The sequence below is a fragment of the Equus przewalskii genome, chromosome 3 (genome assembly GCF_037783145.1).
Source record: "Equus przewalskii isolate Varuska chromosome 3, EquPr2, whole genome shotgun sequence".
Lineage (NCBI taxonomy): Eukaryota > Metazoa > Chordata > Mammalia > Perissodactyla > Equidae > Equus > Equus przewalskii.
Window position 1 is genome coordinate 9,292,399 of NC_091833.1, and position 15,328 is coordinate 9,307,726.

Sequence of the window (15,328 nt, forward strand, 5' to 3'; positions counted from 1 at the left end):
GGCCTCACACCTGGTCTCCCGTCCTCCTCTCCCTCCCAAAGGGAGAGCCCCTGCCTCCCTTTACGAGACAAAGAGCTGGAGCAGTACCACCGCGCCCTGGCTGCCCACAGCCACAGGGCTGCCCTGTGTGGGAAGGGGAAGAGCAGGAGGGACCGCAAATAAGAGAGGAGGAAAGGACAGCGCAGCACCTTCGGACTAGAAGCAGCTTGCAGGGTTAGAAGCCACAACTATAACACGTATCAAACAGAGGGGGAGCCTCGGCGAGGCACCGAGGAGAGTCAGGATGTGCAATTTCAGGATTCCAGGAGCTGCTGAATTCTATCAGCTCGCCCACAGACCTACCAGTACTTCTGACTTCTGGCCATGATGAAATAAGGGCTGTTTCTCTAAGGTTTAGTCTTAAATGGGATTGGAAGAAGGGAGGAGGAGAAGGAATGGCCAAGAGTAAGAGAAAACTTCACAGTGAATGATGATGCTAAGTGACACCCCCCAGAGATGTAGTTTATAGTCTTTACTTAGTCACACAACATGAAGAAGTCGTTAGGTCCAGGGGAGCGGGCCATTTCATCACCGGGTCAGTCCTGTCCCGCATGCTCCACAACGCAGTACAACCAAAGCACGTGTTCGTCTAAAATGAATGTCTAAACAATACCTGTCTAATAACTGCCCTTGCTTCTTTGTGCTGTTGGGAAAGGAAAAAAAGAAAACGGCAAGAAAGTAATATACCGCAAACCTTTGCAAGCCAGCTGGCGCCTGCCTTCCCAGGGTGTTTCCAGCGGCATTTCTGCCGAACCTGGCCTCCGCCCCACCACAGCGCTGAGGAAAGAGGTGGAGGGACAGGTCTGGGCATCTGCACTGGACCGGAAAGAGAAATCAAACACAGGTCGGGCCTCTAGTAAACTCTGGCACGTCTTTAGATGAGGTTAAACATGTCTCAGTGTGCACAGGAAGCAGGCAAAGGCGTTTCCGGAGGGAGGTGTGCCCGCGGCAGGAGGCACGTCCGTCTACCCTTGGGCAGGAGCTCGCGGTGGGAAGGACGCAGAGCTAGGGGGCCTCGAGGAAGGTGTTGGTTCGGAAGATGGAGGAGACGATCTTGCCGGTGGCGTTGATGGTGCCCTCGCTGTCGGAGCTGGACTCAGAGTCACTGCTCCCCGAGTAGGCGCCCAGGCCCGGGAGGATGCCGATGCAGACGGCGGCGGACGGGCAGTGGATGGACGGAGCGCTCAGGGATGCGCTGCCAAGAGACACGCAGGGCAGGGCTTCTGCAAAACAGAGGAAAGACTGTTACTTCACCACCTCTTTCCAGTGTTGCCGGGGTCCTTTCCACAAGCCAGGCCCCGTGCTGAGGGCGTTACCCACAGAAGCCCTCCAACAACCCTAGTCCTCCACACCATGGCGCCCGCATCTGACGGCTGTGTTCCTTTCACAATTGAGAAAACTGAAGGACAGCTGGAGCACATTTCAAAACCAGGCAGAACGTCACCAAGTAGCTGGGGTGGTTTTTGCCCCAGGAAACCCACAGCTACTATGCCACCTCAGTGACAGAAAGCCTCAATCTAGAAAACACAGGGCTTGAGGTCAAAGGAAAAGTTAAGAACTCTGCTCCACTCCTCCTCCTTCCTCCACACGTTCCCAGCCTCACTCGTCACTACAGCAACCTGACATGTAGGCATCCCCCATGTGACTGACGGGGGAGGTCGAAAGACCTGGCTACAATTAAAGGCCACTTAAGAGGAGAAAACAGGGGCCCGCCTGGTGGTGTAGTGGTTAAGTTCGCATGCTCCGCTTTGGTGGCCTGGGGTTTGTGGGTTCAGATTCCAGGAACAGACCTAGCACTGCTCATCAAACCACACTGTGGCAGCATCCCCTATAAAACAGAGGAAGACTGGAACAGATGTTAGCTCAGTGACAATCTTCCTCAAGCAAAAAGAGGAAGACTGGCAACAGATGTTAGCTCAGGGCCAATCTTCCTCACCAAAAAAAAAGTGTAGAAAACAATAAACTCAATCTGAATCAAAAGATAATGTACTAAAATGATACCAGACCTCACTGACGAGTAAGAGGTGGAGTTCAAACCTCATTATCTCAGGCTGAGAAGCATATTACCTTCCAGGGTTTTGCCTTAACAATCCCTAACACAGACCTCAACTAAATGTGAAAAGGATACATGGCCCCAAGTACATGAAATCAGGAGTAAGTAAAAAATACCACGGAGAAGCAAAAAGAGCTATCAACCAGCCAGTACACAGAGTGCAAGAGCTCAGCATATCTGCTTGTCTTACAGAAAGTCCTACTAAGGAAAAAGAAGCCACCGAAGATAAGCAACGTTAAAACACGGAGATGGGGAAAAGTGAAATGAGAGCTGACAGTGGCTGCTGAGATGGCAATGACAAGGCTACAAGAAAGGAGGAAAACGTTTGCAACAAATACCACAAAAGCCCATTTCTGCACCATACAACGAGTTCTTCCAAAACCAACAACGGAACAGAAAAGTGGACAGAAGGCACTAACGGTTCACAGAAAAAGAAACAGATGGATTTTAAACAGAGGAGAATAAACACTATATAAGGAGGCAAGGTATGGCGAACAGGCATCTTCATACACTGCTCAGGGAGCAAAGGGCAATTTGACAACGTCCTTCAAACTGAAATGACGGTCATGGGAACATTCACTGCAGCACTGCTGACAGCAGCAAAAGGCTAGAGACAACCCAAATGGCCACTAACAGGGACCAGTTAAGGAACGGACTACTGCTCAGCCAGTACGAAGCGTCAAGCACCTCTGTGTACTGGGCTCCAAGACTCTGTGCTAAATCAAAGTCATGATTTGTGTGTATGTGCCATAATTTGCGGGGAGAAAAATAAACACGCCCATGTATATGCATGACAATGTCTGAAAATACATAAAAACTGGTGACAGCGGCTGCTCTGGGGAGAGGACCTGAGCGGGCGGGGAACAGGAGACACTTAACTTCTCACTCTACACTCTCTTGTCCCTTTTGAATTTTCTATGAAATGCACATACTACCTTTTTAGACAATTCTTTAAAAAGACAAATGTAAAAATTCAAAGAGCATCCTGGGCTGCTTAAATTAGGGAGGAACACTTCCACATCTCGCTGTGAGCCAAGGGCATCCCTGAACTCCAGCCAGGAAGGCTGCTGAAGCCTGGGCAGTCCTCATGACGAGAGGGATGGCTTGTCTCTATTCTCCTCTAACCCTAGGTCTGCTGAGGGCCAGGCCCCTTCTTCACCATTCAATGCCCTTGGCACAGAGCATAGGGCCTGGCACAGAGCAGGTCGGCATTCACAATGTGCGAGAATGTGAGAAAATGTGTTAAAGGCATTTTACAGCTTCATTGTAAATGGCTAAATTTTTTGAGGTGGGATGTGAAAATTTGGGACATAACATCAAACTGTCTACCATTTGTTATGTGAACATTCACTGTACTATTACTTTCACATAACAAAGATACTTCCAGTACAGTTATGCGCCACATAATGACGTTTCCATTGACAATGAACGGTATATATGATGGTGGTCCCATAAGATTAGCACCATATGGCCTGGGGGCGTAGTAGGTTATACCGTCTAGGTTTGTGTAAGTACATTTTATGACATTCGCACATGACAAAATCGCCTGACACATTTCTCATAACGTATCCTCGTTGTTAAGTAACGCATAACGGTACTGTTACAAAAATGTGGTTGTTTAAAAAACACCTGATATTTTATAAGGGTATGAATCAGTTACTCAGCAAAGTAATTCATGTGAAGCTGCTTAGTGAGATACATCGTTTTACTAAGTATTTCAAGGGTGAAGTATTTTAGAGTCTATCTTAGAAAAGAAGGATCAAGTTCAGAGTCCCTACAGAGGATTAGAGCTGGCCTAACGGAAGGCTGGAAGCCAGCCACGGAAACGCAACCAAGGAATCTGGACTGTAGCGCCATCAGTAGAGCTGAAGCCAAAAGACCCAATCTCTCAATTATCTAGGAAGTTTCAAGAAAGAAAAGAGACTGCAACTCTGACAAATTTCATTCCAAAAGCAGTTAACTGTCCAAAGAGAACAAAGCGGTGCCCTCTGATCTCACCCATTTGGTGAAGTTTCCTGCCAACTTCTGCATTTGCAGGACCACATTGTCATACCAAAATAATACTGAAAATTGCTATGAGAGACTGTTCTTGGGATTCAGACAGATGCGTGACTTGAGAGTAGATGGGGACACTTGTACACTTACTGGCTCTGCCCAGAGCTTATGTCCACAGCCGCCAGTGGGGGAAGCCTGAATCTCCATTAGGGTCAAAGAGCTAACTTCTGGGGGACTAACAGGGCTAATCCTTCTACTGTCCAGGAAAAGACTCTGAAGCAAGCTTCAGGGTATATTCCTCTTGCAGGGTCTTAGCTCCTAGTAAAAAAGGGTATTTCTTTTTCTTTTGCTGAGTAAGATTAGCCCTGAGCTAACATACTAATCATTTTTTTTTTTTTTTTGCTTGAGGAAGATTAGTCCTGAGCTAACACCTGTGCCAATCTTCCTCCACATTATATGGGGGTTGCCGCCACAGCATGACTGGCGAGTGGAGTAGGTCCACGCCCAGCATCTGAACCCACAAATCCAGGCCGCTGAGGCAGAATACACCAAACTTGAACCATTATACTATGGGGCCGAAAAAAGAGGATATTTCTTGCCCAGCTTCTGCTCTAAGAATGGAGGGGTAGGAAGAAGGGATTTAGAAGCACAAAAAAGATGGATCTGAAACCTAAGCGTCTGCCTGAGATAGTTTAAAGGAGCCACACCAGTTCTCCTTCCCCTTGATCGATGCAAATAGTTCTTACCAGGGAATAAGCACCAGAGACAGGACTATGAGTTAACTAGTTGAAAGATATTTAAGATTTCTATGAAGTTTTATTTATGTGCGTGTGTGTGTGTATAAACACACACAGTATAACTTATCGTATTTAAGCAGCCACAGTTTAGCAAGTTTCCTGTATATTAAAAAGATATCAGTGAAATGCAACTCCTACATTGCCGATGGGAATATAAACTGGGATAACTTCTTTGCAGGGCAATTTGGTAACGTTTATCGAAATTACAAACGTATATCCTCTCTGACCCAATAATTCTACTTCTAAGCATTTAACCTGATGTATTTGTGAATGTGAAAAATGATGCATGTACAGCATTATTTAATGAAACATCAGGATAGAGAAAGAATGGAAACAATCTAAATGTTCATCAATAGAAAATGAGACAAATATACTATGCTACAGCCACACAATGGAATACTACACTTCCTTAAAAAAGAATGCAGTAGCTGTTTATGTTCGGATATGAACAATTCCCAAGGTATAATGACAAGCAAATTAAGCAATGAACAAAAGAGTATCTTAATTAAAGTAATAATAATGATAATAGGGAGCACAAAACCAACATACGAAGTATTCTTGCCAAAAATCAACTTGATCAAGCTCTGGACGTAATTACCATTTTACAGGAAACACAGGATATAAAGGAACACCATGGGAATGCAATCAGCAAACCCAGAGTGTGGAAAACTCCACAAGACGAAGATCCAGTTTTTCGTACAAAAAAATACAAAAGAAACAAATACAAATTGAAAAAGGAGGAAGATCCTAAAGGTTAAACGAGACTTAAAAGACACACTAGCCTATTAAGACGCCATAAGACGGCAATATTTCTGTTGACCTACAGACTCAGGCAATCCCTACTGAAATCCCAGCTGCCTTTTTCACAGAAATTGACAAGTTGATCCCAAAATTCATATGGAAATGCAAGGGACCTTGAAAAGCCAAAATGATCTTGAAAAAGAACAAAGTTGGAGGACTCACACTTCACAATTTCAAAACTTACTACGAAGCTATAGTGATCAAGACTGTGTGGTAATGGCATAAGGACAGACACATAGATCAATGGAAGAGAAAAGAGAGTCCAGAAATAAACCCACACATGTTGGTCAACTGATTTTCAATAAAAGTGCCAGTGGGGAAAAAACAGTTTTCTCCACAAAGGGTGCTGGGCCAATTGGATATCCACACAGAACGAAACTGGATCCCTACCTCACACCATATACAAAAACTAACTCAAAATGGATCAAAGACTGAAACGTAAGAGCTAAAACTATAAAACTCTTAGAAGAAAACATAGGTGTAAATCTTCATGACGGTGGATTAGGGAACGGTTTCTTAGATACGACACCTAAAGCACAAGTAACCAAAGAAAAAATAAATAAATTAGATGTCATCAAAATTTAAAACCTTTGTGCTCCAAAGGACACTATCAAGAAAGTGAAAATACAACCTACAGAAAGGGAGAAAATATCTGTGAATCATAGCTGACAAGTGTCTAGTATCCAGAATATATAAAGAACTCTTACAATTCAACAATAAAAAGAAATATAACAATTTAAAAATGGGCTCAGAATTTGAGTAAATATTTCTCTAAAGAAGATATACAAATGGCCAATAAGTACACGATGCCAAAATCATCAGTCATTAGAGAAATGCAAACCAAAAGAACAATGAAATATCACTTCACATCCACAAGGATGGATATAATAAAAAAAGACAGTAACACTGTTGACAAGGATGTGAAGAAACTGGAACCCTCATATACTGCTGGTAGAATATAAAAACACTACAACTGCACTGGACAACAATTTGGCAGTTTCTGAAAAAGTTGAACATAGAGTTACCATATGACCCAGCAATTCCATTCCTAGGTGTATATCCAAAAGTACTGAAAACATTTGTTCACACAAAAATTTGTACATGAATGTTCATACAGCATAATTTATAATACCCAAAAAGTGTAAACAACTCCAACGTCCATCAACTGATGAATGGACAAACAAAATGTGCCATATCATACCATGATTCCATTATTCAGCTGTAAAAAGTACTGGCACATGCTACAACATGGATGAACGTGGAAAACATTATGTTAAGTGAAAAGAAGCCAGGAGTAAAAGGTCACGTATTGCATGATTTCATTTACATGAAACATCCAGAAAAGGTAAATCCATAGAAACAGAAAGTAGATTAGTAGTTACCAGTAGCTGGGGAGTGGGAAGAATGGGGAGTAACTGCTAATGGGCATCGAGTTTCTTTTTGTGGTAATAAAAAGGTTTTGGAATTAGATAGTGGTGATGACTAAATATTGTTGTGAACATATTAAAAACCACTGAATTGAGGGGCTGGCCCAGTGGCCCGGTGGTTAAGTTCGCACGTTCTGCTTCGGCAGCCTGGGGTTTGCCAATTCGAATCCCAGGTGTGGACCTACCCACTGCTTGTCAAGCCATGCTGTGGCACGTGTCCCACATAAAGTAGGGGAAGATGTGCACAGATGATAGCTCAGGGCCAATCTTCCTCAGCAAAAAGAGGGCTCAGGGCTAATCTTCCTCAAAAAAAAAAAAAACAACAAACCCACTGAATTGTGTCCTTTAAAAGGGTAAATTTTACAGTATGTGAATTATAACTCGATAATTTTTTTTAAAGCCATATAAGCCAAATACAATGTCTGATCCTTGCTTGGATTTTGATTTGTAAAAAATCAACTGTCAAGAAAAAGAATTATGGGAAAATGAACACTAATTTGATATTTGATAATACTTAGGAAATATTGTAAAATTTTAGGTGTGATAATGATAGTAAAATTATGTTAAAACAAACAAGAACTCTATTTTTTAGGGATACATACAGAATAATTATGGATGAAATAATTTGATGTCTGGGATTTGCTCAACATACTACAGTTGGGAAGGTATAAATGAAGTAATATTGGATATGTGTTAAAGCTGTTGAAGCTACATGATGGGGTTCATTATACTACTACCTCAACGTTTGAATATGTTTTAAGTTATCTATAATAAAACATTTAAAAATACATATATTTGTAATTGTTTATACATGCTCAGATAGCTCTGGACGGATATATAGGAAATGTCTAACACTGTTTCCCTCTGAGAAGGACTGGACAGAAGAGGATACAGGGGTAGGGGAGACTCTTCACTGAATGTCCTTTTTAAAAGTAGATTCTAGAGCAAAATGTATCAGCAACAGCTGACCATTACTGGTACTCAGTAATACATATTAAAAAATAACCATTAGATACATATTTTAAAATATCCACTATTTTTTTGAGAAAGAAATGAACATAAGCCCTGTCTTACAGATGGCCCACTGAGTGTAGCTCAGAGTGTCATCCCACAGGGAGCAGGGGCAGAAGTGAGAACACTCTTGAATTTCTCATTCCCGATCCAGCCCCCAGGATACACTCACCTTCACTTACAATTGGTGCCACTGAATACAGCGCTAGATGTGATTACATATAAGCAACCACCAAAGAAAGCGTACGCCTGGAAGCTGTATTAAGCCTCTAGGCTCAGTCCAACCCAACCATCAGCAGCAGGCAGGCCTCCTACCCCTCACTGGCAGCCAGCCAGGCGAAAGCAAGAAACTTGCCATTTGGGGGAGACAGAAAAACCCTTTGTGAACAGAGGTGATACGACCAGGGTTTGGCTTTGTAAGCACTCGTAGGAGAGCACAATTGTCATTTATCAGTTCCACCAGGTGCTAACATATTAGTTTGTAGGGCAGCTGACATCCTCTTGGGTATAAACCCTGCCTGGTATAAAACAGTTTGGCAAATTAAGTTTGGGTAGGCTTGCTTAGAGACAAAGGCTGGCATACATTCATAGATGCAACGCATTGCAGCCCTTTACTGTGGTTCATGTCTATTATGAGTACAGAATGAATTGAAGGATATCACCTACCTTGATTCTTGTCATCTGGGTCCGGATCCGATTTCAGTCTTTTCACACTGTTGCCACTCTCTGAGCTGTAACAAAAAAAAAAATGGTGATTTGAGCTACCTCCAGTCTTGGGGATCAAAGATTTTGGAATCAGAAGCTCCAATAACCAGTGACATGGGTCTTAGGCAGCCTCAAGGAGCTGGGATGATCTGAAATGAAAAGTCTCCATTTCAGGATCTTAATCTCCTTCCAGTTACATTACTAGTTATAAAGACAACGTCAACTCCTGACCAATTCAAGGGGTAAAGCATGATACGTTCAGGCATCACCTCAGCTTCAGATTCTTTGTCGTCCTTATTCATCTTGGTTAGAACCACAGACGGATTTCAAGAATATCTGGTCATGTTCAGCAATGACAAAAATTTAGTTATTAAAGATTGAAGGAAATATCTTTAGTGGCATGCTAGAAATTCTGAAAGTTACCCAAAAGACTTTCACTAAAAGAATATCTAAAGAATGTACTTCAGTGAGGAAGGAAATGATCCCAGAAGGAAAAGGATGGTGAAAAATACAAGTATAAATCTAAACAAATATTGTTTGCATAAAAAAAAAATCTAATTTGTGAGGTTAAACATGACCATACTAAAGTGGACAGTAGCAGCATGTAAGAAAGGAAGAGGGCGATAGCTAAAAGTTCTAAGGTCCATGTATAATTTTGCAGGGAAGTAAGAGACCTATTTATTTTAGCTTTTGCTAAGTATGCCTGGTAAATTGCAAGGTTAGCCCCCAAAAGAATAGAAATAGAATACATAAATCTAAACCAGTAGAAAGAAAAAAATAAACAAAAGATTTTAAAATCTTAATTTTTTTAAAAACAAGAATACAAGGAGAAAACATTTTTTAAAATTAAAAAGACAAATCACATTAAGATAGTAGAAACTATATAAAAAATCCTAATAAAGCCAAACCTACCAGTAAAAAGAGACTAACAGACTAAATTTTAAATCAGCTAGGGGCTGGCCCTGTGGCCGAGCGGTTAAGTTCACGCGCTCAGCTGCAGTGGCCCAGGGTTTCACCGGTTCGAATCCTGGGTGTGGACATGGCTCTGCTCATCAGGCCACAGTGAGGCGGCATCCTATGTGCCACAACTAGAAGGACCCACAACTACAATATACAACTATGTACTGAGGGGATTTGGGGAGAAGAAGCAGAAAGGAAAAAAAAAGAGAGAGAGAAGAAAGAAGACTGGCAACAGTTATTAGCTCAGGTGCCAATCTTTAAAAAATAAAAAATAAAATAAAAAAATCAGCTATTTATGAGACACACCTAAAAACTTAAAAGCAAAACCAAACCAAACAAATTAAGACCCAGAAAGACTGAAAGTAAAAGAATGGAAAAAGAGTTAGCAAGGCAAAGACTAACCCAAAGAAAGATAGGACACCTATATTAACATTAGGAAAACAGACTTAAAGACCAACAGCATTACAAGGGATAAAGGAGGTTACTTCATAATGAAACAAAGTTTAATTCACTGTGAAGAAATAACAATTCTGAACACATAAGCTCCTAATTGAAGAGCTTAAAAAAATATATTTTAATAGGATATATATAGCAGAATTCTGAAGAAAAATCAAGAAATCATTCCTATAGTGGGAGATTTCAACATTCCTCTCAAGTACTGGCAGAGCAAGCAGACAATATGTAAAGACACAGATTTAAACAACATAATTAGCAAGTTTGCTTTGTTGTACTTACACAGAATCCAAAACAAAAAATTACAAATTACACAGATTCTCCTCAAGCTCACTTGAACACACACAAAAATTAACCTCAGGAATAAGTCACAAAGCAAATCTAAAGCAATTTCAAAAGAATCAGTATATATAAACCACAATGGTATTAAGGTAGAAAAGATAAATATGATATTTCATACACTCTCTAACACGTCATTTATTATAAGGTGTTAAAATGTGGAAACAAAAAGTTCATCTTAGAATCAATGAAATAAAGTTACCTCAATATGTCTAGAAATTTTTAAAAATGTTTCTAATTTATGAGACAAAGAAGAAATCATAATGAATATTTAAAAATACTTGGAAATACTAAATTGTATACAATGAAAGCTGAAGAAAATTTATAGCTTTAGATGCCTGTAACTGAAAAAAAGGGCTGAAAATTAATTAGCTAGCTCCCTGACAGTTGTTTACAACAGAAATAACAAAAGAATAAACCTGCCACAACTGGAAAGACCCATAACTAAAATATATAACTACGTACTGGGGGGATTTGGGGAGAAAAAAGCAGGGAAAAAAAAAAAAAGAATAAACTTGAAGAAAGCAAAGAATATTTCAAAGAAAAGAGGTATGAGACATTAAAGAGCAGTAACTAATGAAATACAAAAAATAGAGAGAAGTAAATTCAAAAGAATCTTTGAAAAGACTAATAAAACAGAGACTACCTCTCATGAAACTAGTCAAAAGAAGAATAAACGAACAAATCATCAATATTTGGGATGAAAAAGGGGACAACTACAGATAGAGCAGCAATCAGAAAAATAAAGAACATTAACAACTTTAGTGAATGCATTTGAAACAAAACAAAACGGGCAAATTCCCAGAAAATATAACTAAATAAAACTGACTCAAGAAGATATGGAGAAATTTAAATAGTCTTGTATAACAAATAAAAAAAAGAGGGACCAAAACGATTTTACAGAGGAGTTCCACCAAACGTTCACAGAACAGGACACCATCATCTCATACAAACTCCTCGAGGGGACACAAAAGGAGGGACCACTCCCTAAATCATTCTGTGAAGCTAGTTTTAGTCTTCACACTAAAATCAGATAAAGCAGGAAAAAAAATACAGGACGGTCTCACTCAAGAACATAGATGCAACAACCTATACAAAATACTAGTAGAGCAAATCCGGCAAAGTTAATAATGATAATACATCACTGCCAGCCCAGGTTTCTCACAGAAATGCAACATTAGGAAAATTTATGAATTTAATTTTTCACCCTAACAGAGCAAAGAAGAAAAATTGATTTTATCAATTCAAAAGCAGGAAAAAAACTGACAAAATTTTATAGTTCACGGCTATAAAAAACCTCTTAGCAAACTAAGATCAGAACTTCCTTAACCTGCTGAAGGATATCTGAAAAAACAAAAATGATAAATACTGTTCTTAATGGGGAAAAAGTTATAAACATTCTGTTTAGAGATAAAACAAGGATGCGTACAGTAACTGTTTTTATCTAACATTTTACTGGTGGTCCTAGCCAGTGCAATAAGACAAGAAAAAGGAATTAAAAGGTATAAAGAAGAGAATAAGACTGCCATTATTCACAGATGGTAACTCTCTACATAAAAATTTCAAAAGAATCCACTGACAAATTGTTAACATTAATAAAAGTTACTAAACAGTTCTAGTAACGTTAATAAGAGCTGGGTGGCTGCACGTAAATACTACAAAATCAACTGCACGTTTACATACCAGCCACAAAAAAAATATAAAATACTTAGGAATAAATCTAACAAAATATGTCCACAACTTTTTTTTTTTTTGAGGAAGATTAGCCCTGAGCTAACTACTGCCAGTCCCAGTCCTCCTCTTTTTGCTGAGGAAGCCTGGCCCTGCTAACATCTGTGCCCATCTTCCTCTACTTTATATGTGGGACGCCAACCACAGCATGGCGTGCCAAGCGGTGCCATGTCCACACCCGGGATCCAAACCGGCGTACCCCGGGCCACTGAGAAGCGGAGCGTGTGAACTTAACTGCTGTGCCACTGGGCCGGGCCCTGTCCACAACCTTTTTGAAAAAGAAAACTTTAAGATTTTATTAAACGACATTAAAGGAAACAAACGTAGATATATGCCATGGACAAAGACTCAAATCCATAAAGATCTGTTCTCTATAAATTTATCAAGCAATTTAACAACGTTCCAATAAAAATCTCAATAGGGATTTTTAAAGAACTTTAACTAGATCTGAAATTGATGTGGAAGAACAAAGTAGTCAGGAACAGACGAGACATCCTTGAGAAGAACGTAAGGGGACTTGCCCTCCCAGACAGCAAGATCTATTGTAAAGCTACAGTAATTACACAGGGTGGAACTGGCCCAACAGACCCAAGGGACAGGAAAAAAGAACCCCCAGACAAACCCACACGTGTGGAGACTTGTTATAAGACAGAGGTCACACTGAAGATCACTGCGGAAAGGCAGTGCACCTAGTAAATGATGCTAGAAAATTGGCTTTTCATTTGAAGGAAAAAACTGAAATGAGACCCTACCTCCTACCCTTCATAAAAATCGATTCCTGATATATTAAAGACTAACATGTGAAAGACAAAGCTCTAAAATTTTTAGAAGAAAACTATCTTACGAGCTCAGGGTAGGAAGGATTTCTTGAACAAAACATAAAATGCTCTAACTATAAAAGAAAATATTGATGTATCTGACCACCTTAAAATTGTCCACCTTCAAAAGGTACAAACTTCCAGTTATAAAATCAATAAGTCCTGGGGATGTGATGTACAGCATGGTGACTACAGCGAACAATACTGTACTCTTTATTTGAAAGTTGCCAAGAGAGTAGCTCTTAGAAGTTCTCATCACAAGAAGAACACATTTGTAACCATGTGTGGTGATGGATGTTGACTAGACTTACCGTGGTGATCATTTCACAATACATGTAAATATCAACTCATTATGTTGTATACTTGAAACTAATGTAATGTTATATGTCAATTATATCTCAATTTAAAAAAACTGACCACCTTAAAATAAATTAATAAAAGTAAAAAGCTATGAACTGAGAAAAAAAATATCAGGACTATATTAAAAAAAAAAAAAACTATGAATCAATAAGGAAAATATAAATAACCCAGCAGAAAAATGAGAAACTAAATGAAAAGACCTCTCACATTAATAGGACACATGAATGGCAAATCAACATATGCAATATGTCAACTACAGTCATTAACAGGGAAATGCAAACTGAGACCACCCGGAGGTATTATTTTATAAAGCCACTGTATCACTGTATCTGTGCTGCCCAGTACGGCAGCAACTAGCCACATACGGCTATTGAGCACTTGAAATGTGACTAGTGTGGCTAAAGAACTGGATTTAAATAGTGTTAATTAATTTAAATTTAGATAGCCACAGGCGGCCGGTGGTTATGGTACTGGATGGCACAACCCGAGAAACATATGCATATATGTAACAAAACATACGTCTTAGACCTATCAGCACTATTCATCATAGTTCAAATACTCATCCACAGGAGAATGACAAATTTTGGAATCTCATATAATGCATATTACACAGCAGTGAAAATGAACGAATTACAGCTGTGCATATATGCATACACACACAAAATGGTTCCAATTACTGAAACAATTTGAGTGAAAAAACAAATTCACAGCAGGCTGTACATATAATGAAATCATTTTCATAAAGTTCAAAAACAAGTGAGTTATTATATTGTTTAGAGATACCTATATAGGTAGCCAAAAAATACTCCAAATTACTAAAAGTAAATAAAGGTAAAAGTACGATAAGCCAGACTGGAGAAAGTGCTGTGTGGGGATGGCAAGGCAGGGAGATGGAATGGGAGGAGCGCAGAGCGAGACTCAATACTGTTGATGATCTTCTAGGTCTTAAGTTGGGTGCTGGGTCCACAGTGCTTGTTCAGTGAAACGGACCCAGGTCCAAACCCTGAAAGACACTGGGCCAGGCATGAAAGCTGCTGTCAAGACTTGAAAGGAATAATTCGTGGGGCTTTTCAGCCTCCTGCTGCTCCTCCCTTTTGCTGCTCTACCACGCTGACATTTTTACACGGAGGCACTGTTCCTAGGAGCATCTGCAGCAGAGGGATGGTGTGCCAAACCACAGACTGCATCAACACACTCCCTTCAAAACGCATGGCTGGCTGCTGACATACTATACTGATTATCCTAATGGACTGCACTTAAACGTAAGGCCGTCTGGCCCGTGGTCTGGTCGGGCAAATTGAAATGACCAGGTTTTAATCACTCTGGTGCCATTTCAGGATTTGGAAAGGGAGGAGCAAACCAAACAAAGAACTTATCAAAACCTCTCAGCAGGGCTGCCACCCCACATCAATCAAGCAGAGTGCCAGCAGCAGGTCGGTAACCCTGTCACGGCCGCCGTGTTCTTCCAGGCCGCAAGCCTTTGCAGCAGCTGTTCCCCCTGCCTGGGCTGTTCCCCTCTCTCCTGTCTGCCTGTCAAAGCCCTGGTCGCCCTACCTAATCAGCCTCTCCTTTGCAATGCCTTCCCTCACTTGCCTAGCGTGAGCACACATACCCCTGTGTTTCCTCGTCCCTGCTCTCATTACACCCTAGGCAAATCCTGTCATAGAACCTGCTACCTCATTTACCTAGCAACACGGATGCTCAAACATTGAACTCCACCTCTCCTATTACTTTGTGACCTTGGACAGATGTTCTCAACCTCCCAAATTCTTGGTCTCCTCGTCTCATGATAACTTATACTTCACAGACTTGTTGAGAGGAATCAACGAGCTCGTGCAT

The 15,328-nt window shown here is 40.5% G+C and overlaps 1 protein-coding gene across 18 annotated transcripts in view; it reads right to left on the reverse strand.

The window, feature by feature from the left end:
* Positions 1-496: 496 nt before the first annotated feature.
* Positions 497-15,328, reverse strand: part of PSME3IP1 (proteasome activator subunit 3 interacting protein 1) — a 31,221-nt gene continuing 16,389 nt past the window's right edge. For all 18 annotated transcript variants that reach the window (XM_070611934.1, XM_070611926.1, XM_070611927.1 and 15 more), the window contains 2 exons: positions 8,790-8,854; positions 497-1,262 (listed from right to left, as the gene is read on the reverse strand). In XM_070611934.1, coding sequence (XP_070468035.1) covers positions 1,045-1,262; positions 8,790-8,854 — 283 coding nt within the window. In that variant the 3' untranslated portion in view covers positions 497-1,044. The remainder of the gene's footprint in view (positions 1,263-8,789; positions 8,855-15,328) is intronic.